The sequence below is a fragment of the Neolamprologus multifasciatus genome, chromosome 3 (genome assembly GCF_963576455.1).
Source record: "Neolamprologus multifasciatus chromosome 3, fNeoMul1.2, whole genome shotgun sequence".
Taxonomy (NCBI): Eukaryota; Metazoa; Chordata; class Actinopteri; order Cichliformes; family Cichlidae; genus Neolamprologus; species Neolamprologus multifasciatus.
This window is the reverse complement of record NC_140441.1, coordinates 47,664,481-47,687,561: the sequence shown is the minus strand read 5'-3', so window position 1 is coordinate 47,687,561 and position 23,081 is coordinate 47,664,481. Positions and strand designations below refer to the sequence as shown.

General features: G+C 41.7%; 1 protein-coding gene and 2 pseudogenes across 3 annotated transcripts in view; 2 read left to right on the top strand and 1 right to left on the bottom strand.

Annotated features, from left to right (window-relative positions):
- LOC146523734 (NACHT, LRR and PYD domains-containing protein 12-like) overlaps window positions 1-23,081 on the top strand; it is an 81,145-nt pseudogene that overhangs the window by 28,969 nt on the left and 29,095 nt on the right. The window lies entirely within an intron of this gene.
- On the bottom strand, window positions 12,634-15,276 carry LOC146523738 (uncharacterized). The gene is made up of 6 exons (XM_085148317.1): window positions 14,401-15,276; window positions 14,235-14,326; window positions 14,041-14,134; window positions 13,211-13,378; window positions 12,930-13,085; window positions 12,634-12,752 (listed from the first exon to the last, which is right to left on the bottom strand). The coding sequence occupies exons 1-6, from the start codon at window positions 14,411-14,413 to the stop codon at window positions 12,634-12,636; spliced, it is 642 nt and encodes a 213-aa protein (XP_085004443.1). The 5' UTR covers window positions 14,414-15,276.
- On the top strand, window positions 16,226-17,772 carry LOC146523737 (uncharacterized; annotated as a pseudogene). Its single transcript, XR_014873092.1, has 2 exons — window positions 16,226-17,219; window positions 17,314-17,772. The product of XR_014873092.1 is annotated as an uncharacterized LOC146523737 (transcript).

Here is a 23,081-nt window from a genome sequence, read left to right as displayed (position 1 = left end):
CTTTGTCGGCCCGGAAAGCTGAGGCTGACCTGGACTCCTGCTCTCCCCTCTACTACCTTTGCTCTCCCTTCTACCATCTTTGATGTGACCCTGACCAAATGCTACAGCAGCTGGGCCCACAACAACAGCCTGAGAATGTCAACAGTGCTGCAGGAAAAAGATCTCATGCAGCGGAGACGGAGAACGTTAAATCCAAGGCCCGTTTCACTACACGGGGGAGATTTCCAGACAGCTTCAGCTGACAGAGCTGTGACGAGACGCCTATTAAGCCCGGATGAAAAGTGAGGCCGAGCAAAAGAATGCTGACCTTAACAACTCTGCATTAAAACTGTGCAGGACAGTGATGGACCAACACGGAGGATCGGGCAGCAAAAAGGGCGTGCCAGAGACACGAGGAGTGACTGAGGTCAGAAGGCACCTCAGATTGGACAAAAGCAGCAGAAGAACATAAGCTGAAGGCACAGGTGTCGGGGCTCAGCCAGGAGCTGACCTCTGAGAAAAGCCGCACAGCAGAGCTGCAGAAGGCCGTGGAGCAAAGCAAGGAAAACATTAATAAACTTCAATCTGACGTGTACGGAAAAGACTCTGAGGTTTCTGCCCTCAGTGAGAGCTCGAGACATCAGAGCAGAAACTGAGCATGGCTCAGGAGGAGCTGGACAAGGAGAAGATGCAGGACACTGGAGAAAAGGACTGCCTCAATTGGGGCCAGAACCAGTATGGACAGAACTTTGGGCAGCAGCACCAAGGGATGCAAACGGACTGGAAAGGGGGAGGCAGGACCCCAGAGCACGCTTCAGGCCCTGGTTTACCCAGAACATCAGAACAGGAAAGTGATGAACACAAACACACACACAAACACACACATCTACATACACTGACTCAGAATCAAGAGAAATGCACACATATGAACACATATCCACTCATTGATTGACTGAGAAATGATACACACACACAAATCGAAATGCTGATTCAATTCACTGAGAAGTGATCCACACACACACACACACACACACACACACACACACACACACACACACACACATATGTGCAATGAAGAGTGACACACACACGCTTATGCAATGAAGAATGCTTTACTAACAAATGCTATGCTGATACGCAAAATGCTGCACACAAACGTCCAAATGCAGAATTTGTTACAACAACAAGAAGCCATTGATTGTTAATTGGTTAAATGCATTTCATGTCACCCAGAGGGCATTTGTGTAGATTTAGGGGACAGGGTCTAGAGCAGTTTGGTTATGAAAACAATGCCTGTGAGTGATGTCTGTTTATGGCTCAAGGCCTCGACTGAATTGTTTACTGTGCTTCACACAGCCTGATAAGGAGCAGTGGTACAGAGTGAAAATGATGAATTAACGGTGTGAGCCTTATTTCGGAGCACCACATTTTTGTGATTGAGATTTAATTGAAGGAGGAACACACTGAAAAAATAAATTTAAAAAAAGAGAAAAGGGGGCCAGCCCTTGGATTTACGCAAGTATCCCAGGTGTATTTAACACGATTGCCTCAGGCTTTAAAGATCTGTACAAAATTCAACAGGAAATCATAGCTTCCCTGTATTTCCTATATTGTTGGCATGCTGGTGAGTGCTGTTGCTCCACAGTAAGAAGGTCCTGGGTGCAAGTCCACAGTCTGGCTAGTTTGCAGTGGTTTCTCTCTGGGTATTCTGGTTTCCTGCCACAGTGAAAAGTCATGCAGCTGTTAGAGCTAGGTTAATTGATGATTCTAAATTATCTGTGAATGTAAGTGTAAATGGTTGTTTGTTTCTAGGTGATTGACTGGTGACCTGTTCGGGGTGCACCCTGCCTCGTAACCTATCACTTTCTGGTGAAGTTTTGTTGATTTTGGGTTTTGCTTAACACTAGGTTGATTTTATCAGTGAGGTTTGGATTGTTTTCTCTCTCTCTAAGAGAGAGAAAGATGGTTTTATGCTTGGACATGTTTCTAACGGGCCCCAGTATTTGTTATTATATGAGTATTTTATTGGTTACGTTTGTTTTTGCTTTTGTTACAGTGCACTGAAATAAGAACATCTGAGAGGAGTGATCCACCGGTGGTGATATTTTGGTATTTTGTGAGTTCCTGATTTAACAAATCAGCTCTTTAATCCAGGCCTGAGAGATTGAACTTTAAAGCGCTATAAAACATTCTTACTGAAAACAGTATTTTTCTCCACATTAAAATGGGCTCTGGAGAAAGCCACTTATTGGGGACAATTAGAAAATGAGAGTCCCTGCCTAAAAGGATTCAGCGAGGTAATCTGACCTAAAGTTCTTCTTTTTCTTTTTGAAATGACGTCATTTTGCTGAGGGTGGAAATCAAATGCGGCGATGGTTTCCACTATCAGCAAAGAAAGAAAGAATGGATGAATGAATGAATGGAAATAAAAACAAACTGACTGACTGGTAAAAGCTGACAAGACTTGACCACGACTCAAAGTTAACCTCCACCTAGAAAGGCCAAAAGGGTGGATGAATTTGTGTTTCTTTTTACAGGAGCAGAAAGATGACAGCAACATTCGAGGTTGCCTGATGATTTAACTTTTTAAATGCCACTTTCTGTGTTTGTGAATCTACCAGGGGTGTGTTATTCATGGGCTTGTGTTGCTCACATAGATTACTGTGAGAAAGTGTGTACACACCTGCGCAGCGCTAACATTTGCATTCTCTTTTCTACAGCATTACAGTTCTTCATGTGATTTGATGATGTGATTTATAACCGAACAATTGGTTGATGTTTGTTTCTCTACTACAGGATTGATGATGCTGTTACACTGTGTTGTTGGGAAAATGTTGAAGGTTACTTTGACGATGTGAATAACGTGAGAAATTTCCTGTGTTGAAACCAGTGTCATTCCTTTTACAGCAGGCTTAATTTTATGGCCTTTTACAGCACCTCTGGAACCTATCGACCTGCGCCTGACCACCAGGATTGTCTATGTGTGCTCCTAATGTCTGGTTTTTCTTTAAGAGTAGATGTAGAGGATTCACCAGAAAACAGACAAGTGACATGAGGAAACAAATAAGAGATGCAGTGTTTATGGAATAGTTGAAAATGAGCTCATAGTGATAAAATGGGTGGAGTGACATTGTTTAAGGGAAGTCACAGATTAAATTGTGGAATAAATTGGGATGATTCATGATTTGGGACAAATTATGGTAATAATAGTGATTTAATGATTGGAGAAAACCTGCACATGATACTTGTCTTTTATGCTGAATACTTTATCACTCTTATGATCTACAGTTGGTTTCAAATGTGAAGTTTGATTTAACAGATTTGTCTTCCAGGATACAGGCTCCAGGTGGAGCTGGGAGTTGAATAAGCTGAACATGTAACTGCTGATTAATGTTTTTTCACAGGGTTACAGGTTGGAGTATGGCTGCTCCAAGTGGGAAACCCTGGAGATTGTTTTAGAGAGAATGTGCAACATTCTTGTACATGTCTCATTGGGGAGTTGACACATGGTGGAAGCCATGTGGGGAGAGGAGTGTTATTTTTAATCTGTAGATGTCGTGAGGTGCCATGACGAGAAGGAGTGGCTGAGAGGATCGTCCACAGGATGGGAGCTGAGGCCAGGAGAGAGGCTTCAGGAGGATCAGAGATCATCTTCAGCACAGCGGACATCACACAGAGAGCTGTGCTACTGAGCTTCCAGGAGATCAAGAGGAGACTTCCCACAGCAAGATTTTAAATAAAATGAGAGATTCATCGTTGACATTGAGGAAAACAACTAAGGTGTACGACGTGCTCTGCCTTAAATCTTCAGCAGCGTTGGACGTGTGACAACTCGAGGGATGGAGAGAGCGTGCCAAGCTCTAAAAGTGACAGCACAGAGGAAATCCAGCGATGGAATTGTGTTTTTGTGTGAAGCACAAATACTAGGAGACTGGGAAAGAGTTGACACCACATTGCAACCCTAGAATGTATGTTGTAAGTGATCTCTCTAAAGAGAGATCAAAGGGGGAATTGTGAGATCATTATTCTCCTTATATTTTTAGGTTAAAGAACATGACCATTGTTGTAGTATGTTAGACAAATGTTCCAGTATATTTTTGGGGATTAAAAGAATGTGACCATCTTTGGGTTCTGTTAGACAGGTGGGCGCCACCATTTATCTGCTGTGAATGTTTTACACTGTTTTCTTGTCATGTCAGAGTGCTTAAATCATTCTCTGAGAATGTTGTGTGCAAAAGACCTTGTGCCGATAATAGCAGAAACAGACCACATTCTGTGCCCCCACCCTTGTAGGAGGTAGAAAGACAGGGAGCCCGAGGTCATAACTTAGGCGCCACGACAGATAAGAGAGTGTGAATGTTTAGGTTTACGACTAGGTGGGGGCTAGTAGAAAAGTATAAGAAGCTGTGTAAGACATCACCATTTTGAGACTTGCTGTGACCCTCTCTGCATCTCTCCCCATCATGATGGTTTTTATGCTCAAAAGTGTGAAAATTGTATGGAAATAAAGGATTGTTGATTGAGCATTTATACACCGAGTAAGTGTCCTTCCTTCAGCCCAAAGATTCAAAGAACTGGGAGAATTCAACACTATAAAGCTGTTTCTGGTTTACTGCCTCCTATTTATCAGAGTACATGTTAGGCAAACAGTTTAGTCATAGCCTGCAGTCTCAGGACATCATTACATTCACTGTTCCATCAGTTCATGCAGAGCTTGGGAAGAAGGCGTTCTCCTTTTCTGCTCCGTCTTCATGGAAAACATAACCGAAGGATTTAAGGCTCTCAGTTGATTTCACTTGCAGACTTCAAAAGACGTACACATGTTTTTGTGAAACCATCTCTGGGAACTTGTTCTCGTTTTTAATATGACTGAGTACATTACACAAACTTTTCTTTTATTGTTGTAATTTTAATATGTTTGTCTGGAACAGGTCTCTCTTGTAAATGAGACATTGAGTCTCAATGAGCCGACCTGTATAAATAAAGCTTCAATTACAAAGTCCTTTGTTTAAAAGTTCCTTCAGCTGCCAGTGGGAGGTGCTGTGGCTCTATCGGTTGCTGAGCCTTTATATCGTTTGTTAGAAACTACAAATATAATGGCTCACTGTATTTCAGAATCAGAGAAACTTTATTAATCCAGGAGGGAAACTGAGTTGTCTTAGCAGCAAATGTACAAGAAACAACAAGCACTCATATAAAGTGTATATTCAGATAAATAGAGAAATAGAGAAATATAGGTATAAACATACATACCAGTATAAAAGGATGAGTATGTGTGCAAATATATTGTGGTGTACAAAGTGACAGGCTGCATTGAGGTGTGATTATTTCTGTTCCACATGTGTGGATCTGACCGAAGTGGATGAATTGAAGAGTCTGAAGGCAGCAGAAGGAACGATCTCCTGTAACGTTCCCTCAGACAGCGGGGTTGAAGGAACCTGTTGCTGAAACTGCTGTGCAGATTGTCCAGTGTATCATGGAGGGGGTGAGAGTCATTGTCAATGATTGACAGCAGTGTGTCACAGATCATCTCCTCCAGGTGGTCCATTTACCCTCTGAGCCTTCGTAGAAAGTAAAGCTGGCTCAGACCCTTTTTGTAGGCAGCGTCCATGTTGGCAGACCACTCCAACTTGTGATCCAGATGAACTCCCAGATACTTAAAGGATGTGAATATTTCAACATCATTCCCACCAGTGCAGACAGAGGAGGGATCTGTTTCTGCCAAAGTCCACCACCAGCACCTTTGTTTTGGCCACAGTCAGCTTCAGGTGATTCTCCTCACACCACCTCACGAACTGACCAGTCCTCTGTATTCCTCTTCCCTTCCCATTCCCTCTTTAATCCAGGATCTCAACCAGTCTGTTATGTTCTCTCTTATAACTTAACTGGTAAAGTAACAACACCTGTTTGGTTGTTAGTAACTTACTTTATTAACCTTGTTGTGGAAAGGCACAGGCATATCAATGCGCGCATACACTACACTTGGTGTTCTCTACTTTACACAGAAAGTAGTACCACAAAAATATAAACTGATTTTACTTAATACATAACAGTTCATCCCATCCAGCTTTGATGAACACATTAAGTATCAAACAATCGAGATATTTTCAGGTAAATGCCGTAACCCAATAATTGTACTTGTAGTGAGGTTTATTTCTCCAGATAAAATTAAAGTTTTTGATTAATAGCTTTTGTTCATTTATCTGGAATGACATTAGTGTGCGTTGGATTGATACATCTTGGTGAACTTTCCATTTGTTAGATAAATTCTCCCTAAATTGATAAATTGCTCTAAAGCTGTCATGTTTTGCTGTGTGCAGGCAGGCAGAAGTGGTGGATCCAAAGCGCAGGACTCTTGGAGACGGGATTTAAACTGAAAACGCAGCTTTATTGCTGGACAAACTCCTCATAAAATAAAACTCACAAAAAGCAATGCAAAAACAAGACGCTAAGGACCGGACATAAACACACAGCAAGTTGAGGGTACGACGCAACAGAGAGCACAGGAAAACACAGGGCCTATATACACAGGGAAGTAATCAGGGAAAGAGAAACAGGAGGGAGACACAGCTGGGAGGGTTTGGGCTAATGAGACACGGGGAGCAAAGCTAGACACACTGACATGAGACAACCCTTCACAATAAAACAGGAAACAAGAAACAGATGCAGACTTGACACTGAACCTATACTAAACACGAGACACAACCTAAGAACTAATCCCTCACTAAGAATAACAGAAACATAGAATACCAATAAACAAAGCATAACAAAAGCATCGGGATACAAACCATAATACAAAGTAATATAAGAACTGAAAATGCTGGGTCAAAATGACCCAGAACCGTGACAAAAGCCCAGAGTTAAGTTTGGTCTTGAATTCTTTTAGTTTCTTCTCCACGTTCAACAACCGATTTACTTTTGGTCCTTTGTGAGATGAATTTCCAAATATCTTATTTCTGATTTAACAGGAATGTTACAGAAATATTTTGTGTGTGTGTGTGTGTGTGTGTGTGTGTGTGTGTGTGTGTGTGTGTGTGTGTGTGAGAAAGCGCGAGAGGTTTTGTCTTGATTGAAATCGAGTAGTCAATATTCAGTAAGTTACTGGCTGCTACTGTATGGGATTAGAACGATGCCACCTTATCCCATAGTCCAGCCAATGATGTGATTCACATTCGTATATACGCAGCTAATCAACGTGGTTGACAGGCTATGACAGCGTCCTTATGTGCCAACATCGGTGTTTTAGCTAGCAACTGGACTGACTGTGATCAGACTGTGACGATTGTTCTTGAGCAGATCTACAGGTCAGCTGTTCCACATCATGTTTCTAGGATGGAGACGTTTGGAATAATGCCGCCCTCTGCTGGACAGATATCGTGTTGTCCCTGAGTCCTTCTGATCCTCAGCACTTTCTATCAGGAGACAATGCACCCAGGTCCCATTTGACGTTGTTCACTTGATGTTCTGAAGCCCAGTACGGACCTTAACACGGGCTCCATGTGGACATATTAGATTAACTGTTTTTTAAGACCAGTTTCTTAAATTACATGACGGTGTGATTTTTATTTTGTGCTTTTAGTGCAGAGAGAGTCTCTGTGGAGGTTGGATGTTCTCCCCGTGTTTGTGTGGGTCCTCTCAGGGGACTCTGGCTTCCTCCCACAGTTCACAGACATTCAGGTAGTGGGGTTAGGTTAACTGGTGAATAAGTGTGAGCGTGAACGGTCGTCTGTCTCCTCACCCTGTGTTAGCTGGGATCCACTCCAGCTCGTACATGCCCGTCAGGCACCATCCTCATACCTGTTCTGGTAAATCCAGTCCTGGAAGACACAGATCACCTGGAATCTGTGTTCTTGTTATAAAATGTTACATTTCATTAGAAGTTGGTTGTATTCCAGTTTTATGTTGCAGTTTTCACTTTTGAAAGGGAAGGTTAGTCCAGCTCAGTCAGATGCTGAATGCTCTCTTTCAGTACGTTGTTGTATTAAACGATGACTCAGCAGATGACACATTGTAGCCATGTTAAAAATCATGCAACAGACCCTTGGTCACGATGTCATTGTGGGGATGTCTAAAGGCTGGGTTCCTTCTAATAACCGTAACAAGTGTTTATGGCGCTCCTTGTGATGCTGGGTAAAAGTTCAGCCTCTGAAGACCTCGACGTGTTTGAAGTTATCCACAGGGTGCAAGGTCCACTTCAAAGGTGTTCTATGTTCTATGTTGGTCAGGTTAATAAAAATGGAAACTGTTGAACATTTCAGATGTTTACACATTAACCAACATGGCCTTTAGTTTTTGGAGAGAGGATGCTGCCATCAGATTACAAATGGGCTAATATTTTTCTTTAAATGTTTCATTTTCTCACTTTATTTAAATACTGGTTTATAGGATTTGCAAATGATTGCATTCTGTTTTTAATCATATTTAACACAGCGGATCTGTCAGGCGTTGTGTGGAGGCGAGGAAGAAGGAACCCAAACGCAGGACTCACAGGTAGGTGAAGACTGGTGGATGTTTATTATAAGGAGTGGAGGAACAGAGGGTGAACGGACACTGACTGGCTGGAACACTGAGTGGCTGGCTGACTGAGAGAACACGGGGAGGACAACATCACACAAACATCATCAATGACACGACAAAGAACGAATAGAAACAGAAGACTTAAATACACAGACTGATGAGGATGATAATGAGAGACCGGTGAGTACACAGCTGAACATAATCTGGCTAACGGCACGAGACGAGCTAACACAGGAACAAACAGGAAGTGACGAAATAAACTGAACGTGAACAAAACGGAAAGCACTGGGTCACCGACCCAGGAACCCTGACAGGATCAAATGTAGGGAAGTGGGTGTTATATTCAGATTGTGGGATAAACTTAGGAAATGTAAAACTTTTGATGTTAATGTTGTTTATTTGCAGGGTTTAAAAATAAATGTGTTTACTGTTTGAAACTCATACTTGGCCTTCTACTCTTCATGGCTGCTTAACCAAGCTAACAGGGTGGACAGTCTGAGGAGCTGGGAAAGAAAAGCGTCTGAACTGCTTTAAGTTTCTTGAAGACATTTTATCCAAGAAGTTTCTTCAGTTCTGAGAGCGACTGGTCGAGAATCCCAGGTTTAGGTCCCGTGTGAGTGTCCCCCTGAGAGGGTCATGGACTCCCTATTGATCCTCTGCCTAATCACACGAGCCAAGGTGTGAAAACAGGTGTAGGTCACAATCAGCCAAGGTCTGTATCCCAATTCAGGGTCTGCAGCCTCAAAGGCCGCATTTTAAGGCCGATTACGTCACAGCGACGCGACGAAGGCTGTCCCAATTCAAAGGCTGCTCGAAATGCGGCCTTCGAATGCGTCCTTCATTTCCCTGAATTTTAAGGATGTGGCGGTGTAGACTTCATGACCCAACATATCCCAGAATGCATAGCGCAGCGGTGGGTGTGGATAATTTTGCTGAAAAAAACGGCGGAAGAGGGGCGGCCGAAGAGTAAACTTTTAAAGTAAGTACTGAATATTATGTCACTTATTTATGTGCAAATGTTTAATAATGAAGAACATTAAAACATTACTTTTGGCCACATGTCGGCAAAGTTATGTGACATTAGTGACATTTGTACTTTCAGCGTTTACTTGGTTTTAAAGCCTTTACTTTAAAATATACGCTGTTCAATAGTCGACCTTAATCTTACAGAGAATGTGATGATTTTGTGGATAATTAAACTCAGTCATATATCCACAAAAACAACAAGCTGAAAGTCAGTGATGCTGCTCGGTTTGCAGTCCTGAATATCACGGCACAAGCAGGATTCACTGCACTGTTAATGTTAGCTATGTTATATTGTTGCCTCTGTTCGGTGGTGTCGAGCCAAACGGACTTTAACGTGTGTTTGAACGAGCTGACGGTTCACTCGTTAAGCTGAAAGAAAGATGCTTTAAGTACATAAAACATTCATGAATCTGATCCATCAATAATATCTTCCCAGCACTCGATATCTCATAGTTTTACATATCAGCCAACATTATTGTCTACATGCTCATAAATATAGAAGTGAATTGGCTATTATAACATATTGCAAGTTAAAGTAATACTGCACTGCACGTAAAGTAAGTAACATCTTGTATGAGGTGATTAGGGTCAGCAGTGCTGTGTATGGGAGCCTAAAGCAAAGTTAACTGCAGCAGTACCAGCTTCACAACATATTGTATATTATACGTTTCTACCTTTTTGTAATATGTCATCTGTCATGTTTAGATGCAGTGACAATTGCACATTTGGAGTCGTGGTCATATGTGGTTTTTATATACAGGGTATTATTTTTTTTTAAATTGTCATTTTTTTCTATTTTTCTTGTTTGTTTGCACATCATTGTTGTGTGCATATTGCATATGTAACATTATTTTTATTGTTAATATTATTATTAGATACCAAAGATACAATTTGATTAAGTGTTTTCCTGTCAAAATGTCAATAAAAATGCAATTACACGCGTAAACAATAGGATCAAAATACACTTTTAAAAAGTCTATTGATCAAATACTGATTTTCAAAACATTCTAGAGGAAAATAGAGATAAAATAATCTGAATACTAACAGTGATGTTGGATGATGATGGAGGCTTGAATGGATTATTCTGTTTCAATCAATAGGTTCATATCTATGACAATAATTTGATAAGTTTAACAGGTTGGTTTAGGCCTGGCAATACAGCAAATATTCACAAACTTTTGTTTTTGAAGAATGTTGATCTTTTTTGCGATGAAGCTATCTGGCAACATGACACAGCCCTTTAACCTCATCTGTATGTCTATCATGTGGCTATGGTACTGGGTTTTGGTTTGATGCATATGCAGGTTACAGCTGGGGAATGGCAGTATGTTGTGGATTGATTTGGCATGTTCAATCACTGTTACACAAAACTCTCTCACTTATAACATGATCAAGGCCTCTTACCCAGTGTCATGGATTTTCTGTAGTTTTGGGGACACAGGTCCAAAGTCTGAGGCAGTAAGTCAGATCAAAGAAGGCAATGATTCTAAAATGGGAGTTTACTCGTGTCATTGTATATATCCAGGAATATGTGCCTGAGGATAGTTGTCATGAAATCAATATTAAATCAAAGTATTCCTTAATTACCACAGCTGGCATGAGTTCTCCAAAGCTGCCTGCTGTCTCAGGATCTGTCTCCAAAAAGAACCAGGGAGCGCTAACATGTTATGTTCTAAACTGATGAAGAAAATGCACATTAAACATAGTATAAACTTACTATGTTAAGTAATGTGAAGAGGATGCCTTTAGCTCCTATTGGGTTGGTTCCTTGATCAGTGCAATACAGAATCATTCATCTGGTTTGATGTAATGTCCTTAAAACACGTCAAAATGAGGCTCTGTAGTCTGTGTGGCCTCCACATGCCTGTATGACCTCACTACAACACCTGGGCATGCTCCTGATGAAGTGGCAGATGGTCTCCTGATGGATCTCCTCCCAGACTCCAGGACTAAAGCATCTGCCAACTCCTGGACAGTCTGTGGTGCAGTTGGTGGATGGAGTGAGACATGACGTTCCAGATGCCCTCAAATGGATTCAGGTCTGGGGAATGGGCGGGCCAGTCCACAGCATCAATGCCTTCGTCTTGCAGGAACTGCTGACACACTCCAGCCTGAGGTCTAGCGTTGTCTTGCATTAGGAGGAACCCGGGGCCACCCGCACCAGCACATAGTCTCACAAGGGGTCTGAGGATTTAATTTCAGCACCGAATGGTAGTCAGGCTACCTCTGCCGAGCACATGGAGGGCTGTGCGGTCCCCCAAAGACACCATTAGTGACCCACTACCCAACCATTATGCTGGAGGATATTTCAGGCAGCAGAAGGTTCTCCAATATGTCTCCAGACTCTGTCACAAGTACTTAGTGTGAACTTGCTTTCATCTGTGAAGAGCACAGGGCGGCAGTGGCAAAGTTGCCAATCTTGGTGTTCTCTGGCAAATGCCAAACATCCTGCACGATGTTGGGCTGTAAGCACAACCCCCACCTGTAGACGTTGAGCCCTCATACCACCCTCATGGAGTCAGTATCTGACCGTTTGAACAGACGTGCATATTTGTGGCCTGCTGGAGGTCATTTTGCACAGCTCTGGCCTTTCTTTCCTACCCCACAGTACCTTTCCTTATCTTTTGTTTCCTACTCGTTTACTTAGACTTTGATCACAGTTGTCTTTCTAGATAATTAATTTCATTTGTTCTGGGGCGAGTCACTGGCTCGGTGCATTCTGGGACTGTCAGTTCACCAGTGTGCTGGCATGCTTCTTAACAAACACACCACTACAGCAAACATCTCAGTTGTACTTGTTGATTTCTTCAACAAAACACTGAACAAAAATTTCCTTGTGAGTGTGCTGCCTGGTGCTTTTACATTTTGTGATAATTTGAGCAGCCCATGAATTAAATTCTGTTATTGTATCTGAACATGTACACTAGTCATTAAATTAGATGGGAAAGAATGATTCAGGGTAAACAACTGCAGCAAGGGAATTACATTTTTCTTCTCAACATGTAAAATGTCTGTTGATAAGCAATTTCTAAAACAGACATTATAAAAATCACATTAAACAGATGTGATTAACTTTTTATTTTACCAAACATAACATCAATGATGACACAATCAGTCTTCATCAGAAGTGCTCAAATCACTCTCAGCGGCATCGTCTGAAATGTTCTCCTCCTCCGAGTCCATTTCCAGGAGTGGTTGGTGGCTGAGGATTCTCTTGTACACATCCTTTACTTTGAGCATTTCAGCTTTCAGTTCACTTTGTTTTTAAACCAGGCTATGGAGTCCTTTCTGTGCATCCTCCGACATGCCAACAAGGGAGGCTGTAAAAAGAACAAAACTATTAAATATAAGTAAAACAAAAACAAAAAAAATCACCAAATGTATAAATAAATGAAAGATGTGCTTACAGTCTGAGGAGATTGTCTCCAACACCACAGATCGCATTCGCAACACTGTCCAGTGATGCTGCATCTCCCTGCAAAGGATCATCTCCTCCTCTCTCAGGCGCCTCACAGCCATCACCTTCTCAAAGACCTTTCTCTTTGTCCGGAGGTCAGCAGCAGCTACAGTTTAACAACATCAGATGGGAAAACATAGTAGCACATTATGATTCAAGAACAAAACATTCAACTACTGCTCAGATACTGGGAGTTTGTTTAAAAAGGATATTTAGAAATCAAGAGCTTACGTTCACTTGTGCTCTGCCAGGGCCAAACGTCGGTCTGGATGAGGGCATCACTGGATACGATTTGCTTTGTTGGTTCAGCGAGCTTGTTGTAGTCGTCAACAGCAGCCGCCAAGCGTTTCTTCTCATCTAAGATGACCTTGTGAATTCTGTGTCGCCTCTTGTTGCTATCTGTAAATAATCATAAAAAAGGAACACCTTCACATAATGCATATATTTACATTTTAATCTACACTCATCAATTTGTTTGCTAGAACAAATCACATCCAACTGAAACAAACCTGATCTGATTTTATTCTGTTTACAAAGTAGCTGTACAAGCTGTACAAACTGAGCATCAAACGGTCCATTTCAAAGAAACTGTGACACCATTTTGTCTGTAAAGACTTTGTGTTCACACTCTGATGATGACGACAAGCTCCTCTATTCGTGCCTGCAACACTCCAAGGCTGCCATCAGTTTGATCCGTTTCTAAGTGAGAGGAATATTAATCAGAATACAGGATGAGTAACAGTCACCAAACTACAGTGGACTCTGTAATCACTGACTTGATGATATTCATTATAAGACATCTGGAGCCTTCATGTGCTGCATTATCATGAGATAACAAGTATGTTGGTGTTCAGGTTTATAAAACCAACTAGTACGACATCACTTCAACCCAGGTCCAATCCAATTTGATCAAACGCAACAACTCTGCCATCAATTGTGCTTTTACAAGGCTTATTTTTCATTGTTTGTTGACACTGTCAGAAAGATCTTAATTCTAAGTTCTTTAATGAGGCCATGGTGGGTCCTGTTGTTATACACGAGTGCATTATAGTGAGACTCACCTTCAGCCCATTGCTGCAGTGTGTCAACATCCACACCCAGCTCATTTCTGCTCGCATTCAGGCTCTCCACTTGTTCTCTAAGGATCCTTATGATCTAAGAATACATTAATAAATGTCATTCATATTGACATTTTTAGAGTACTGGTGTTTTCCCCCCATTACCACACACATTAAAATCGTGTTGAAAAAATGACCTTTAGATATCTCTGGCTCAAAGTGCGGCCCAGTTGTTCCACTTTCCTTTTGTTCCAGCCCAAAGCCAGGAGGCTCAGCATGTCTGTTCGCCCTGCATTTCAGTTAGTATACAAATAAGAATGAATGAGCAGGAGACTGAGTGGAATCTCACACACAGACACACACCTGCTTTAGACATGTACTTCGCTGTGATGGCCGCCCTAGACAGGAAACTGTTTACTTGTTCCACCTCTTCTCCAACTGTAGAACCGGCCCCATCCTGAAACGCACCTCCCCGTTTGATCTATAGAAAGGAGGTCACAATACATGACTGCTGAATTCATTCAACCTTACAACAAAATGTCTTAAACTTATCCAAGACTACAAGCTGCAGTATACCTCGCATATCCAAGTGTGAGCTTTTGCATGCATGACGGAGAGAAAAGGATGCATTGACAAGAGGTTCCTCAGCTCAGGGCACTGCTGAGCCACGTTGGTTAAATATGGGAAATATTTACAGGCCACATCGGAGCAAAGGAACATAATATGTCCTGGGACGCCAGCTGTCAACTTCCCCTGGAGAAAAAGGGGGTAAGCAAAGATCTCCCCTGGAAACATGTTCAATGCAGCTAGGAGGACTAACAGCAAACAAACAGCTATTTCCACGCCCTCTTCATCCAACTTCCCAGTGGACTTTTTGGTCGACTCCTTTGCTGCAGTCCAAGATGAAGATCCACACAACCCTTTCCCTGGGACCTATACACTCAAAGACACGACGTGATTACGCCCTATCAGGGACAAACCTTTTTAACACAAATGCAAAAGAATTCGCTGAATTAGCCTCAAGTCACGTTCACACAACACCTCATAAAAACCACGTTTTTATTTTTTTAAATACACATGGTGACAAAATGAAGTATGCATTAAGTTAAAGTCAAGTAAATAGTATTACGACAACACCAAGAGAAAAACAAAATAAATATCCACCCATCCAAATATGTATCCACACACGTATGTGTATATGGTTATGGCGTTAACATCATTTTAACAAGATTAAGGCTGACAGCACTAATATATATGTGTGTCTTACATCATTTGTGTGTCTGTGGATGTATTTCACAAACTCAGCAACTTCCTCATCGTTTTCAATGAAGACACCTTAAAAGTTCGCCTGCTCTGAAGTGCTGAACGAACACAGTGACAGTTGTTTGAAAAGAAACATCAAAATACAATTTTTGTACAAATCCATATTTGATTTATGTACACAATGCATAACGTACCTTGCATTTGACTGAAAGCGATAAAGCTTGCGGTTTCCATCAACTGACACGGCGAGCACGTCTGGAGGGCAGGCAGGGCAGCTAAAGCATGGCTCCTTGCACATCCTGTCCACCTCAAACTTTACAGCACTCCACTCCAAGAAACTTTTACTGAAGGCATCAGCTGATATTCTGCCAGTCTTTTAAGTAGAGGACAAACAACAGAATATTCAAGGACAGTCATCATAAACATTGATTTGCACAATTTCCTTAAACTTGACAAATTTAGAAACTCACCCTTCCAAAATGGGCTGTTCTTTCATCCAGCACTTTGACAAATGCCTTAAGTGACATCCCTGGTGCAGCTTCTTAATGTCATAGAAAGACTGAAAGACATCCATTGAAAACAGGGTGCAGAAATTTAAGGTGCCAGGCCAATATCCATCACCCTGGAAGTCCTTAACTGAGGGGGACCACATTAGGTCACAGCTGGTGCAGCTCACCACTGGCAGTGCAAGATTATAACGGGGGAGGGGGGGTGGGGTATGCCCCCCACACTCCCATTGCCGAGCTTAAAAACTGGCACCTTTCGCACGCACGAGCACACGCACATGCACTCTCATGCATGCGTGTTCACTCATCCGAACAAGGGGCACTTCCGGGCCATGCGGTCCCACTGCGCATGCTCTGTCTCCTCCTACTGGGCGTGTTTTAAAGAAATGTCAATATAATGCAGAGAAAAGGGTTAGCTTTTTTCATGGGAGACCCACCACACTTTCAGCAAGGATTTCCACCTCGAACTATGGCATTCACATCAGACATCCGAGCAGCCTCTGACCCCCTAAGTATGTCTGAAGATATCCGATCTTCATCACTCCATCAAGAGTCTACAGAGAGTGATTTTAATTTTGAATTTAGAGGTGTGTGCGGGTATGTTTATTCAATTAAATATAGTGATGGAAAAGTGACCCTGTATGTAGATTCTGGTGAGGGGGAGATTTGAGGAGTTGGCGGGACACACTTGGACCTGGATCAACCGGGATTCCCGGAGATGCTTTATGTTTCGCAATGGGTCAGTCCAACAGGACCTGAACTCTACCGTGTAGAAGCAGACCGTTTCAATCGTCCGAACTTCATTTTTCTTAGTGTGTGTGAAGACAGGGAGGGTGTAATTGCAGACAGGGGCCTTGAAAACTGGAGGTTGAACCCATACCCCCTCACCCTTGAAGAACGTTTATCATGGTTTAAGGATTTGTTTTTTATTCAGTGGTCAGACTGGAGAGCACTGCAGCGGGTGTTTAATGAGGTCGATAAGACTATCAAGAGAGACAAGGTCAACTCTTCTTATGAGAATATTAGGAAGCGTCTTGTATATGATCAGCTCCCACATGGCCCGAGGATCGGTTTACCTTCTGCCATGTTCAGGCAAAAAATCATCAAAAACCCTGAGGACTGAAAAAAAGAAAAAAGAAAAAAACAAATAGTAGGTTGTCTATGTGTGAGAGACATTGGCATTATACCCGATATTTTTAAAAAATGCAATGTGTGGATTTCTTTTACAGACAACATCTGCCATATTGTGGACCGCTCAGAGTCTCCCCCTCCAGCACTGCTAATCCAGACCCCACCGACTCCGCCCCCCTCTCCAGGATGCTCACAGGACTCTGCAGGATCACACCCGTCTGAGGAAACGGAAATCAACATTAAACTCGCAACCTTCCACCTGCTGTCGATGGCACTGAATGAGTATGTGCAGGAGATATGTTATGGATGCCAATCTGGTCACCCCAGCCAGTTACAACACAGTTGCCTGTTTGAACTGCCTGTGTTTTTCTTCGAGACCTACTATGATGAGGTGATGGAAAAGCTCCGGACGCCCCGATTCATCCCGGCCATCCATCTGTTTGTTTGCTCATACAGTGTCAGTGAGGCTAAAGCACAAATCATCAGCACTGCAGAGCGTCTTCTGTGTGAACTGAGATCAGTGCCGCACATTGTATGCACCACTGATGAGAATGTTGGATACCTGCTAAATACCAATCATCACACCCGCGGTGTTAAATCAGCGCTGCTCCACATGATTGGAAACTACTGGTCTGGGAGACACAAGATTTAATGTACATCTGTTATAAAAACCTTACTGTGCACTACACAGGAAATTAAATAAAACGTATGCTAACACTTTTTTCTGGTCATTTGTGTTTGTGTTTGGTCAAAGTGATTATGGAAAACACGCTGAGAAAAATATATCACAACCCTGCACACCCAGGGGGTTTAGGAAGTGTAAAGAAGCTCCGTATTGCTGTCAGTGAGGCAACAGACTTAAAGCCGTCATTACCTGACGTGGAGCGTTTTTTAAAAGGAGATGACACATATACTCTTCATAAACCTGCAAGGATACATTTCCCCAGAAATAGAGTTTTGGTTAACGGGATTGACAAACAGTTTCAAGCTGATTTGGTTGACATGCGTGAATATTCTGCAGATAATGATAATGTTAGGTACTTATTGACATGCATAGATGTGTTTTCTAAGTATGCATGGGTTAGGTGCCTTGAAACCAAGACAGGACAGGCTGTTGCTGAGGCTTTTGGTGATATTCTGAGAGAGGGCCGTGTGCCTGAAAAACTCCAAACAGATTTAGGGAAGGAATTTTATAATAAACATTTTAAAAAACTAATGGAGCAGTATAACATCACACATTTTTCAACCTTTAGTGAAATGAAATCATGTGTGGTAGAGCATTTTAACCGCACCTTAAAGGGGAAAATGTGGAAATACTTAACATCAGTTAACTCGCGAAGATATGTTAATGTGATCCAAGATCTTGTCCAGTCCTATAACATGTCTTATCACAGCTCTATCAAAATGACCCCCACCGAGGTATGCAAAGATAATGAGAAAGCAGTCTTTAACACCCTGTACAAAATGAAACCCCAAAAACCGGTGACTTTTAAATTTCATGTGGGCGATACGGCGAGAATATCTAAACTACGAGGCATATTCTGAAAGGGTTACCATCAGACCTACACAGACGAGTACTTTACCATAAAGGAGCGTTTAGGAAGAGACCCTCCCGTATACAAACTAGAGGATCTCACAGGAGCTGCAGTGAAAGGTGTATTTTACGAACCTGAGATACAGCAGGTGACTATTGACAAAAACAAAAGTTTTAAAATAGAGAAAAAAAAGAGGACCGAAAAAAGTTAGCGCTGGTCAAATGGCTCGGTTGGCCTTCTCATTTGAATTCATGGATCCCTGAAAAAGACATCATTGAAGTGTGATTAACAGAGACGCCGCAGCTCTGCATACTTTCATTCTGCACTAGACAAAGACTGAGGGAGGAAGGAAGGAAAGGATAAAACGAACAACAACAACGCAGCTTTTATGTGAGCCTCTTCTCGAATGCTTCAGCACATGTTTATCCAGGCAATAAGATATCTAATTTTAGAACAAAGCTAGCAAAACCTATTGTTTTAAATGAACCGTATGAGGTCGGTGTTATAGAATTTCAATACCCAAGACTATGGTTGTCTTTTCCACAATCATTGTCCACGAGCATTGTCCATAACCGTGATTGAGCTGTCTGTGGGGCATTATGCATCTGTGGCGCAGATAATAAAAGAATTACATTTTAAATGTCAGCAACATCAAGCCACTACCAACATTAAAACACAATACAGTGAAGTTAGTAACTATGTTAGTGTTATGGGCCCTAGGGGCACAGTTCTCACATTTAGAGGGAGACTGGCAGAAATCTTAGGATTCAAATCAGAAGACCCGTTTGTACTTCATTATAAAAACACATACGCTCCACATCCTGCAGACATATACGGCGGAAAATATAACATTTTTATTAATGCAGATATCGTTGATTACCAGCTTGTGGGTGACGCCCGTGCGCGGCTATGAAGAGCAATAAATATAACAGACGATGACCGTCGGGGAGCCATTCTTCAATTTGACAGCCCACACTATACACCAGTCTCGAAATCCTTAATCGATGACATAGAAATTGATTTGAAAGACGACCAAAATCAACACATACCCTTTTTATACGGGAAGGTGTTTGTCAGGCTCCACTTCCGACCCATAAGACTCCATTTTTAAAAAATAAGGATGTCTGTCTATAACACAGATGAAGCAAAATATGTAAGATATTATTTAAATCAGGCTGGTGGTGAATTGAATGGTTATATTGGGACTAGCACGCAATATGGCGCAGGTCTGGGAGGTTTGTTCCGCAGCCTGTTTAGAATTGCTGTAGCGTTGTTTAAAAAAGGAGTCAGCACAGTCAAACCCCACCTAAAAACAGCAGCATCAGGCATAGTGTCTGATGTGATATCCAACATAACCAAGCCAACATCTACTAAGCAGGATGGCAACGGCTTGTATGTGTATACACCCAAACCTTCTAAGACCCCTCCCACTGCACGCATGCGTGATACACCGCCACCTAAAAAGCGCAAAACGACAAAACCTGCCAGGAAAGCCACCAAACGAAGACAACCCCGCGGAGTGAAAAGACCCAGAACCAGTCGTTCAAAAACTACATCATCTGACATCTAAATGGCTCTGTTACACAACCAGTCAGGAGAATGTCTAAAAACAGAGCTCGATCTTTTTACTGTCCCATACACACAAACGTCCATAGAGAAAACGACGTTTATTGAAATTCTGCCAGTTTCTGCAATCACAGACGGAGGTCCAATCGAGTTTCCCATCTCATCATCCGGAGAGGATTACCTGGATCTAAACGATTCCTATATCTACACACGAGTAAGAATCACAGATGCTGACGGCACAAACTTAGGCAGGGATGCAAACGTGGGACTTGTTAATTATCCAGGTTGTACCTTATTTAGTCAGGTAGATGTAAATTGGGGCATCGCTTGATTAGCCAATCATCCAACATGTATCCATACACAGGCATGATAGAATGTCTTATCAATTATAATAAGGAGACTTTAGACACACAGTTCAGCAGCGCTTTATTCTGTACAGACACAGCCTCGCACATGAATGATACATGTATAGAAGGGGAGAACCAGGGTCTGGTGACCAGAGGTACTTATACAGCGAACAGCAGTATTGTTGAATTGATTGCTCCAGTACACGCAGACCTGTTTTTTCAAGAAAAATTATTACTTAATGGAATCGATCTGTCGCTGAAATTTGTGCGCTCTAAAGACGAATTTGCTCTCATGACTGGAGCTAACACCGCGTATAAAGTTAAAATTGTCTCTGCCAGCTTATTTGTGAAAAAAATCAGTGTCTCACCAAGTGTCAGGCTGGCACACGGCAAGGCGCTGCATCATGCAAATGCAAAATATGCTGTAGACAGAGTTTCTTTGAAGACCTTCTCCATACCTGCTGGGGCAAGAATATCAACTAATGACAATTTATTTATGGGCAGGTTGCCTAAATTCGTCATCATTGCCTTCTTGGATAACGAAGCTTATCTTGGTTCTTTTACAGGTAATCCATTTAATTTTAAAACTGTGATATAGAATTCATGTGTTTATACGCTGATGGACAGTCGTATCCGGCCAAACAATTCCAGCCAAATTTTCAGAGAAAACACTATACCAGAGAATTTTATCAGCTGATACAAACCACTGAAGACATTTACAGGATAGACCATTGACACGTGAGGACTTTGGTAACGGCTACACATTATTCTGTTTCAATCTGGAAGCTGATGAAGGACATTCAGGGAATGTATCGTTAGTTAAAACAGGGAACGTGAGGCTGGAAACCCGTTTCAGAAATCCGCTACCCCGAACAATGAACCTGGTGTGTTACTCTGTATTTGATTCAGTCATCGAAATATCTAATATGAGACAAGTGCTGCTGGACTACTACTAAAGATTCACAATGAATACAATAGAACTAACCAGCGTTGTTAAAAGGATTAGTAACAGGGCTCATCTTCTAGGCATCTTAGCATGTGACCAGCTGCCAACAAAGACCATCAGATATCCATGCATGGGCATTGTGAATACAGATCCATCAGACTTACCTGGGAAGCACTGGTTGGCGTTCTATATCACAAAAGACAAGCAAGGGTACTTTTTTGACAGCTTCGGTAACTCACCTGATAAGTTTTCACCCGAGATAAAACTTTTTCTTTTAAAAAACACCGCTCGGATATTGTGTTCTGGGAGACAGGTTCAGAATGACTTTTCAGTAACCTGCGGACAACACTGTGTGTTTTTTCTATATCATGTCCAAAAAGGAGAGTCTTATTCAGGACTGATTAATATGTACAGTGATAACCTTGTTTGTAACAATGCAATGGTTTGTCATTTTGTTAACAAAATAAGACCTGTTTCTGTATGTTTTGAAAATAACTTTGATTATGTACAGTGCAGATAATGATTCAAGTAACAAATAATAAAAGATAACAGAAGAGAATATCGTTTCATCTGATATTTATTCACCTAATTGTTAAAAACATTATTTAGTAATAATACAATCTTTAAACATCAGCATAGAGTTCAAAAAGTAGTAAAAAGGGTAAAACTGTCATCTGTTTAACAAAACAATATAGACATAAATAAGAAAAAAAACCACATAAGTAGTAGTATATAAAAAGGTAAAAAATGCGAGGGTAAATGATCTTTTTTTCAAGAATAAGAAAAACAAACATAATTTTAAAATTCATTAAAAATCTATCCACCCGCTTCTACTCTGCCTTGATTTTTTATGTGTGGTAAATAAGCTTTGATCACTCAGTGACCGCTTCTTGTGCAAACCATTTGTTTCAACACTCGGGTCGCCAGTGTCGCCTTTATATTGGCTAATAGTCCTCCTCACCTCAGCATTAGGAAAAGCAGACAGAGGAACATTTAAGCGGGCGAGTGTTTTTAAAAATGTCGACCACCCTGCAGGCCATGAAACATCTGTTGCTCTACGTGTTGCTGTTGCACTTTTGATCAAATCATAGAGATGCGAACCTCTGATTCTCTGGTTGTCAATAATAATCTCACCCTATCATTCCAAGAAACTCCCGACGCACGAGTGAGCGCTGTTAAAATAAGCTCTGCATTTTTTTGCTCCTTTTTGCCATATAGGACAAAATCTCATCCGCAAACATGTCTTTTTGTCTGTCGCCACCAACATTGCTTTGGTGGTCAGATGCATCCTGACCGGTTTCAGAAGGCAAAGATAGTGTTAGCACATTTTTTTCACTCATGCCTTGTTTCACAAGTGAACGGTATCTCTGAAGAATGGCAGAACACTTTTTAGCCTCTCATACACATCCAAATCTGGCAGCTGCAGCACTTCAACCATAGCTTTGTCTAGCTCGTTTTGCGCTACATGTCTGACGGAGCCTGTATGTTGTTGCTGCTGATGGTTTAACATGTCCAACTGATGCTGCGGGATCAAAAACATTTTCTGTGTGTGCTCCATTTTCACCTATTTGCTATAAGACTGGTGATGAAGGGTATGGCAGCCCCTAATAATGGTAGCAAAAATCCTCCAGATTGGTTGATGGATCTTCTCTTTTTCAAACTTTTGACCTTTTTGTCTGCAACCAGTCTGATTACTTTTTTTTTTTTTTTGCTGTTGTCTGTACTGTTGATCAGTCAGCGCAATAACACC

Coding starts and splice junctions, on each gene's coding strand:
- LOC146523738 (XM_085148317.1), bottom strand. Junction 13,379..14,040: donor ACTGCAGCAATGGGCTGAAG/GTGAGTCTCACT, acceptor GATTATTTACAG/ATAGCAACAAGAGGCGACAC. Junction 12,753..12,929: donor GGAGACAATCTCCTCAGACT/GTAAGCACATCT, acceptor AAATGCTCAAAG/TAAAGGATGTGTACAAGAGA.